General features: G+C 40.0%; 1 protein-coding gene across 2 annotated transcripts in view; it reads left to right on the plus strand.

Moving 5' to 3' along the window:
* The window catches only part of SDCBP (syndecan binding protein), a 38,595-nt gene that overhangs the window by 6,783 nt on the left and 21,807 nt on the right, over positions 1–10,005 (plus strand). For both annotated transcript variants that reach the window (XM_032802192.2, XM_032802190.2), the window contains exons 2-3: positions 4,576–4,642; positions 7,245–7,323. In XM_032802192.2, the coding sequence (XP_032658083.1) occupies positions 4,592–4,642; positions 7,245–7,323 (130 nt within the window). In that variant the 5' untranslated portion in view covers positions 4,576–4,591. The remainder of the gene's footprint in view (positions 1–4,575; positions 4,643–7,244; positions 7,324–10,005) is intronic.

Here is a 10,005-nt window from a genome sequence, read left to right on the forward strand (position 1 = left end):
GAGGCGGGGGAGATTGGAGCCAAATGGATGGAAGTGGCAGAAAGCAAGAAAGCTACTGTAAAGGGGAATGAAAACCCCAGGGGGCACACCGACAATAAACCCTACAACCGAGGGCAACCCAAAACCCCACTGTCAAACAGGGCAAGCATCAGACTGACTGAGGCCCAGGACAGAAAGGTGAAGACTCACTGCATGGGGCTGAAGCCTGAGGCCCTGATACTCTCCACCTGGGGCTGAAGCTGAAGCCTGAGGAGCTTAGCTTCATAGAGCTCCCTGTGGCATGGGGCCTCAATCAGTTGCCCTGTTTGCTACCCTCTAATGCCGACCCTGGCTTTTATATGCAGAAAATCAGATGTGACAGGAGGGTCGTGAAGGTTTTATAGCATGCTGGACGGGGGGGCTCAGAAAGAAAAAGTTTGAGAACCCCTGGTCTAGCCACGTTTGCCAGCTTTCCACTTGTGGCGAAATTCACTCACATAAGGGGAGTTCTCCACTGACTAATTCTGGTAGTTTTAAGGTCACTCACTATTACTGATGTGGCACAAAGTGGCTTTAATGGACAGTAGAATCCAGCTGTTTGTTCAGTGACTTGGCCTTACAAACATCATAGGAATCAGAAGGTATGCAAACATGTAAGTAGGGCACTATGAAATCCATTTTATTATTGTGGGCTTTCGGTTTTATTATTTTCTGATTTTGTGTTTTCCATTTAAAAGAATTTTGATTTTTAATCAATTTTTTGCATTGACAACAGTTAAGTGGATCTACTAGAAATACATTCTAATGTTCAGAATTAGATTGCAATGAGAAAAAACAATTTTAGGAAAAAATCATACAATTTAAACCCTGCAGATATGCAGTATATTGTAAAAGTAACACATTTTAAATCACTTTTTAAAGTAGCACTTGGTAGTATGACCAAACTGACATTGGTGAACAGTAACCCAAGAAGTCCACAGAAGAGCCTTGTACACCTTCAATTTAACTGAATTAATATTTGAATAATTAAAAAATTTAAAAAGCACTTAACATAAAGTAATCCATCCTTGCAGCATTCATTTGTTGCCATTTTAAATTAAACTCAGTACTTTTAAGCTTCCTTCCTTCCTGCTCAAATTAATTTCAAATTTGATTAAATAATTTCAAACTATCAAATCAACAGTTTATTGCTGAGTAGTATTACAAATTCATAAACTTAAATGTTGCTGTTTTTGCCGTCTCTGGTGAACATTTCTATTGTGATACATTATGGTTAACCTTAGTGTTTTTCCTCAGACAGTGATTCCCTCTTGTCTAGAAGTAGATTTTTATATTTACTAAAGCTTCTCTCTGCATCTACAGAGCTGACAAGGAAGATGCAAGGTAGGGCAAGCTCTGCTACATTAGGCACTCGTCCCTTCATAACCTTCCAGTAAGTGCAAAGATCCTGTGGATCTGAGGTAGGCTCATTCTGAGTGGTATTCAGAAACACCAACCAATGTTCTCCACCCCTCACTAGAGCTGTGTGGGGAGTTGGTAGTTTGTTGTACTGATCAATGTTTTGTTGCATGGCTGGAGTCTGCGTGGCAGTTGCAACTACTGACATGAAACTGACACAGCAAAGAACTGAGTTCTCGGAAGCTGCCCTTAAATCCCAGATGCTGGCACTTCTCCCCTAGCCCCTACACTCCTCCACCCCATGCCCACTGCTCTGTTACCTCCAGTGGCTGCACATAGTTCAGCTGTCCGTGTTCTCGTTAACACAGATACCATAGGGCTGCACTTAAGGTGGCACTTCTGGAATTTCATGTTTACACTTTTCTTCAACTTCATGAGAAGGACATAACTTCTAATTCAGCATTCTTCAAGCAGTTAACAAGATTAGCTAACACACACGAGCTTCTATTGATGGGGGATTTTAACTTCCCTGGTAGCTTTTGGCAGACTAATACAGCAAAATATAATATGTCGTGCAAGCTCTTACCATATATAGGGAACAACTTTGATTCAAAAAGTTGACTAAACAATGAGGGGTCCTCCATTTTGGATCTGGTTTTGACCAACAGGGATAAACTAGTTTTGAATGCAAAGATGGTTAGGAAATTGGGAAGACATGATCATGCTCTGATAGAATTCAAGGTCCTAAAGAAACAAGGACACGAGAACAGCAAAACAAGGACACTGGACTTCAAAAAGGCAGACTTCCACTCAGCGAAATAGCAGGCAAGGTCCTGGGAAGAGACCAATCAAGAAGTGGTGTTGAAGGGGGTCAGCAATTCCTAAAAGATGTAATACTAGAGGCTCAACATCAAGCTATTGCAATGCAGAGGAAAGATGAGAGCCACAGGACACCAGTGTGGCAGCACAAGATAACTAAAAACCGAAAGAGATACATACAAGAAATGGAAAGAGGGGCATGTAACTATGGAAATATACAGGCGAATAGCATGAGTGTGTAGGGCTAAAATCAGGAAAGCCAAGACTAAGAAGGGTTTTGACAAATATGTCAGGCAAAAAAAAAGATCAGGGATGGTGTGGGTTTACTACTCAGGGGAGACGGTGAGCTGACTATGGAAGATAAGAAGGTAGAGCTGCTGAATACCTGCTTTGCTTCAGTCTTCACATAAAAATTAACATGACAGGATTACTGACAAAGTTATCATAGACAATAAAAGGGAAGGAATGCAGATCAGGATAAGTAAAGAACATGTCAGATCTTCTGACTAATTTGAATGAATTCAATTCATCTCAGGGTGCTGAAGGAATTAGCTGAAGAACTCTTGGAGCCCCTGCGAACTCATGGATGACAGGAGAGAACCCTTCTTCAGGCCTCCAGGACAATGTAGTATCCATCTTTAAAAAGGGGGAAAAGAAGGAGCTGTGAATCTATAGACCAGTCAGCCTGACTTTGATACCTGTGAAGCTATGCAAGAGTATAAAACATTAAATTTGCAAATACTTAGAGGGTGAAGGGGTGATCATTAGCAGCCAGCATGGATTTACTAAAAGGAAGTAATGCCAAACCAGCTTGATTTCCTTCTTTGACAAAGTAATTGGTTTGGTAGATAGAGGGAATGCAGTGGACATAAAACACCTGGACTTTTGACACAGTCCCATGTGACAATCCCATAAGTAAACTGGAGAAAATGGTAGTTCTACTGAGCCCACCTAAATGAATACATAATTGGTTAAACAACTACAAAAAAAGTGACTATTAATAGAAAGTCAGATTGGAAAGAGGTCTCAAGTGGAATTCACAGGGATCTGTTCTCAGTCAGGTGTTATTTAACTTCTCTATTCCTACATCCAGGTCATTAATAAAGATTATTTTTTAAATTGATTAAATTTGCAGATAATACAAAGCTGGGGGGGGGGGTGGTTGCAAACACTTTGGAGGGTAGAACTAAAATTCAAGGGGATCTTAAATTGGACAACTGAACTATAGACAACAAAATGAAATTAAATAAAGATAAATTTAAGGTGCTACACTAAGAGAAGAAAAACCAAATGCACAAATAGAGAATGAGGAATAACTGGCTTGTTGGCAGCAGAGCTGCTGAGAATGATCTGGGAGTTATGGTGGACCACAACCTCAGCATGAGTAAGCAATGTGGTGCTGTTGCAAATAAAAGCAAGTGCAATTTTTGGTTGCATAGCACGCAAGTCAAGGGAGGTGATAGTATTGCTTTACTTGGTGCTGGTTAGGCCTCAGCTGGACTACTGTGTCCAATTTTGGTCATGATATAGAGAAACTGGAAAGATTCCAGAGATGAGCAACAAAGATGATCAAAGGGATGGAACGCAAACCATATGAGCAAAGACTGAAGGAACTGGGTACGTTTAGTTTGGAAAAGAAGAGATTAAGGGGGGTCATGATAGCAGTTTTCAAATACTGAAAAGGGTGCCATGAAAAGGATGGAGAATAATTGTGTTCTCTTGCAACAGAGGGCAGGACAAGAGGCAATGGGTTCAAACTACAGCATAGCAGATTTAGATTAAGTCTCGGGAAAAACTGCGTGACTGCAAGAACAGTAGCACTATGGAACAAACTGCCTAGGGAAGTTGTCGAATCTCCTTTGCTGGAGGTTTTTAGAAAGAGGCTGGATTAGCTGTCTGTCTTTGATTTTGGCACAAAAAAATCTTGCATTTTAGCCGGAGATTAGACTAAATGACCCTTCTGGCCTCATCTAAACCTGTGGTTCTATGAATCTTGGCTTCCTAGAAATCCATCTTTAGAGAATAAAATATTTCTTTTGGAACACAGTTATCTCCATTAGAAGTTCTGTTTACATTCCAGATCTATCTTTCAGTAAAATTGAACATTTGGAGGTTCTTTGGTTGGTAGAATAGAATGATACACAGGAGCATTACTATCCTGAAGTTTTTTGTTCAACATTAAGCAAGACTTTAGACTACAGATCAACTGAGGATTTCATCTTTCTTCTATAACATGATTTACTCTTGTTTGATGCAACAGAAATTCACTTTTCTGGACAGTAGCTTTTAACATAGCCAACTTCCAAGCTTTACTTGGCATTTTATACTGTTCGGGGAATAAAATAACTTGATTATTAAAATAATCTTATTTTTCTTTAGTGGGAATTGCACAGAAATGTCTCTCTATCCTTCTCTGGAAGATCTGAAAGTGGACAAGGTAATTCAGGTATGGTGAAATATATAGACTTCCTTCTGAGATGAGTTTTAGTTAAAAATGAACAGTTCAATTAATTTTCATTTCTAAAACAAGTTTCTCGTGTTAAATGTGTGGGTACAACATCTAATACTTGACTAAATTACTATAAAGTCTTTTTTTTTTTTTTTTTTTTTGTACTTTGCTACCTATTTGGATGGATTGGATATTAATACTTTCTTAAATTAGGATAACTTGCTCTTACAAATATTTCAATGTAAATCTTATGTGATCATATGGAACACTTATCCTTTTTTAACCAAATAGTTGTTTGTTTGCTGATATCTAACAGTTGATAGCAACTTCTCTGCTTATATCAAAATGGCAAGTTAAAGATAATGGATACGCATTTTTATTTTAAGGATAAAGGCTGCAGCAAATAAAAGTTAGATCATAAAGTAACCATTGAGTAACAAAATGCTGATTAAAAACTGCCTCTCTTCCTAGAACAAAACTAAAACTTTTTTATTCAGCTTTGCTAGATTGGTCAGTAGACACGCTTTTCATGTCTCTCTTAGAGTGTGTGTAATAAAAAGATAATAACTTGACAGTACTCATAGTCAAGGGGTTATTTCCACCCCCACTTGAAATTTTGATCTCAAAGCACAGTCTGCATCCTGGAATACTGTGTTGAACATATTTGTGGTTTCTTTTTGGGACAGTTAATTCATCTTAATGTTCTAGGTTTGTACCACTCCAGTTTCACTTCTGCTCTCAGTGATAAACAAAACTTTACGTCAGACCTCATGCTAGAGCACCAAATAGTTTAAAGTTTAATGAATCCTGCTAACCAGCCTTTATAAAGGCCTGTCCATGCTAGAAGTTGAGCTGTGCAGTAGCCTGATTGTCTTTTACACTTAGAGGCATCTGTGTTCAAACATGTTTTTTCTTTTATATTACCAGTGATGGTTCTTTTACTTGGTTGTAACACCAGTCACTCAAGTGTGGATACATATTGAAGCTTTTTTTGTAGTAGTTGAGATTTGAGAACTTCCCTCCCCTTCAATAACTTCATTTGAAGAAAAAAGCACAAATTCTCTAGTCTCAGCCAGTGAGTATAGATTAAATGGACAAATTTGAACAACAGGAATAGTTAAACTGGAAACTAACCCCCAAATGGCTTGTCATCAGTGGCGGCTCTAGGCATTTTGCCGCCCCCCCCCAAGCACGGCAGGCAGGCTGCCTTCAGCGGCTTGCCTGCGGGAGGTCCGTCGAAGCCGCGGGACCAGCGAACCCTCTGCAGGCAAGCCACCAAAGGCAGCCTGCCTGCCGCCTACACGGCGCCAGCAGAGCGCCCCCCCGTGGCTTGCCGCTCCAAGCACGCGCTTGGTGTACTGGGGCCTGGAGCCGCCCCTGCTTGTCATATTAAACTATTACAATTGTTTTTCATTTATTGTTCAGACTTATTTTCAAGTGCAACCTGTTTGACTTCCAATCCACAGCTTTCTAGAGAAGGCATTATTAGTGGTTTTTTTTTTTTTTTTAATGTTTTCTTAAATTGCTGGTTAATTTGACAAATGTGTTGAATTAGGTGGTTAAATCATAATACATTACAGTGTATTTGATGCTTGTGTTTTTTTAACTCTACTGTAAAATGTCAGATAACCATGAACTGTGGCAACTAGTTTGATTAAAGATAATTTTTAAATCATCGGTAGTACCTGGCTTGCATTCAGAGGCATAGAAAACAGATATCTAGGTTCTCTAAAACTACCAAAAGAGGAGGAGACTGAAAAGAAGGAAATACCTAGCATTACAAATAAGCTTATCGTTTACTCTCTTCCAGTGACTAGCAAATACTAATTTATAAATAGAGAGTATTTTGGGGGGCATTAGCTGTAAACATTGTGTCCTCTCTTATAATAACCCACTTCTTTGAGTTCTGTATACAAATCTAATTAGAAAGTTCACTGCTTCTCTGAATAGGAGCTCTAAATGTTAAAGGATGGTTGACATTTTAGGTTTGATGCACAATTAATTCCTGTGGGTCGCACAAGAAGAGGTAGGTGTAATTGGATGAGTTTGACACATCTAGACTCTGAAAGTCCTTATGAATTACTGAACTAAAAAAATATTTTGGCTATTTGCAATTGCTGAAGTTTTATAAATTTCATATTACATTTAAACAGTGCCATGTCAGAACATCTTAAACTTCTTAGTGTCTCTTGCATTCTGGATGAGAAGTTATTTAGTGTAAATGTCTTAAATACTTAGTCTGTTTTAGTAAGTACATTTACAGTTAATAAATTTACCAACCCTCTTTCTTTATAGGGTACTACCTCTTTATGCTGTTGCCCTTGCTTTCCCTGTAGAAAGTCATAGCCATAAGCTGTTTTGACAAGTGATATTTAATTAAGCAATTTTAACACCATTGTAAAAGACTCCATTTATATGAATGAGTGTTCAGATCCATATTAATTGGTGTTCAAATCCAAGAATGGGTTCTGAAGTTTTGTCCTTTAATATAATGAACTGTACTTTCTAAAAACCTGAATATTTGACTTCACAACTGCATAGTAACTATCTAATAGTCTCTCGTACAGAATAATGCATGTGAATTCCTTTTTCCTGTTAGGCCCAGACTGCCTTTTCTTCAAACCCTGCCAATCCAGCAATTTTGTCTGAAGCCTCTGCTCCCATCCCTGGAGATGGAAGTAAGTTAATGTACTCTACAAAAAGTTGATGTTTTGAAAAAAATGTGAAATCCTGAAATTTTGTGAACAAAATTCTTTCATTGTTAACTAAGGGTCAAACAATGTCTTCTGCAAATGCAAATATTTGGGTGGTAGGCTACAGAAATTTTTTTTTTTAAATGAAGTAATTAGAGGGAGTTGTGTGGTTAATGTTTTCTTCCCTTCCCCTCACTGCTCATACCTCTTTCAAGTGATTACAGTTCTGAAGCTGGGGAATTAGTGGGTTGCCTGCTCTTTGTGCCATTATCCCCCTTGAAATCCGTGGGAGATTTGCAAGTTGGAGGACTGTCAGCATTATCTTTGCATATTTTTCGTCCCTGCACACACAATCATAAACTGAGGGGGAATTTTTGGGACGGAGCAGGGATCTTATCTCTAGTACTGGAGAGAGGCCAGAAAAGTGAAATAGTGTGTCAGTATAAAGTTTCTGCATGGAGTTCCTGCTGATGTTTTCAGATCCGTGTTTTGGAGAGGTGACGTGTGTTAGACTGATAGAAACTGACTTGCCACTTTTCATGATAAAAACATGTTTCTTCTTAGAGTATGTGACCACATGGATCCCATCTAATTCTGCATGAACCTCATGCTCTTCAGGTCAAAAATCTCTGAACAGCAGTGGCCATTGAATTGAAGGCACTTTTGGAACCCATACCTGAAAATACTGATAACTAGTAAACATCAACATGAACACTGGCACCCGTGCCAACATCGGCCCTGTCAACGAAGGCGTTAAATGTTCCACCCGAATCAATGTTGAAGGAGATAATTATGCCCCATTACCACCCATAGCATCCATGTTTACATTCAATAGTGGTGCATATTTCTGACCTTGCAGTACTGAGGTTGTCTTGAAGATTGGCACTGCCTCTAGAAGATGTTTGTTGTTCTTCTCCAGCACCACCTCTCCACTATCCAGCAGGGAATCTTTTTCTGACAGATCAAGCAAAGGTCTCTCTCTACAGACCAGGGACTCCATTTTAGAGTCCCAGTGTCTCCCTGTCTGGCAACTCAGTCAGAACAAGCCTTAGTTATAGGCACGCTGGGGACCTGCATCCAGGGGCTGATCCTTCTTGAATGATAGAGAAGGAACTGTAGAGGGTCTTGATCTTTATCTGCAGACAGGGAAGAACAGCGCAGCTGGCAGAGGAGGAACGGGCATTAATGCCCCTGGAACAGCACACTTCATTTCCCAGGAATCCATCTTCATCTTCTACTGATGAGACTTTCTCTTCAACACATGTATCAGCCTTTGATGACTTTAGAGCACGGCTGAAGCTGCTCTCCCTCATTATTGAGACTCTCAAGATAGCACATCTGTGATAGAAGAAAAAGCTCACAAGATCCTTGGTCTTCTACATTCTTCTGTTTTTGCTAGGACAGCAATTAATGAGGGCACTTGAGATCCAGCAAAGACTCTGACAGGCACCAGCCACGCTGCCTCTTCTGGCTAACACAGCAAAAAAGACGCATCGGTTACCCCAAAAGGGGTTTGAACAGTTCTATATCTATCCAACATCGGGTTTGTTGATGAATGATTGTGGTCCATGAAAAGACCAAGTAATTTAAGAACATTCCAAAAGACAGACACACACACAAGAAATTAGATTTATTTTGGAGAAAAGCCTATTTGTCAGGGTCACTGGAACTATGAGTTGCTAATCATCAGGGCTTAAATGCAAAGTATCTCGTGTGAGATCAGGTATTCTAGACTTGAGTGGGTGATTGAAAGGCATAGTTGAAGAGGACTAGTGGCTAAAACATTGTTACAGTCAGCAACAGATAAATAGGACACAGCTTGATCTGTGGCTGCTGTGGCAACTGCCCATAGCTTCATTGCTGCAAGCCTCTGGCATTCTGTAAAATGTAATTGAGGATGTGTCATCTGAAAGCACAGCTTTATTTAACTTGTGATTCATCAGTGTACTATACTCCCTATAGGATTCCAAGGCCACACACAGTGGATGTTTGGTGGTTTTTTTGGGGGAGGGGGGTCAAGGGTGTGTGTGTGTGTGTGTAAGAATCTGTACCTCGGCCCCAAATTGTAAGACCTTCAGATACTAGGATGTCAGTCAAGGCAGACGACAACTGCATTTACAGCTGCTTCCAGAACAGCAGGTTTAATGTGAGGGTTGAGAACCACACTACAATCATTCAAAAGCCATCTCTAAACTCTGTCTTTAGATGCTGGCTTTCCTTCTTCCATCAGACCAGGGGCATGATAACTTCTAATACCCTGTTTTCTCCCATGGCTGTTCCATCCAGTTTCAGTCCTTAACCCCTGCCCATCCCCTTTCTTGTCCTTCAGAGACCTTTTAATTAAAATCACCTGAAGGAAGAAATGGCATCTTGCCTCCATCATCCTGCCTCTTCATGCTCAAAACTGGTTGGCTGGCTGTTTATCCTCAGAGACACATTCTTCTGTATTGCCACCCAGTGGTGCACAGTAGGTTCACAGTAGGGCCCATTCAAGGTTCTGCTGTTCAGGCCTGGTCTACACTACGCGTTTAAATCGATTTAAAGAGCGTTAAATCAATTTAACGCTGTACCCGTCCACAGTACAACGCCCTTTATATCGATATAAAGGGCTCTTTAAATCGATTTCTGTACTCCACCCCGACGAGAGGAGTAGCGCTAAATTCCATA

The sequence above is a fragment of the Chelonoidis abingdonii genome, chromosome 2 (genome assembly GCF_003597395.2).
Source record: "Chelonoidis abingdonii isolate Lonesome George chromosome 2, CheloAbing_2.0, whole genome shotgun sequence".
NCBI classification, from domain to species: Eukaryota; Metazoa; Chordata; order Testudines; family Testudinidae; genus Chelonoidis; species Chelonoidis abingdonii.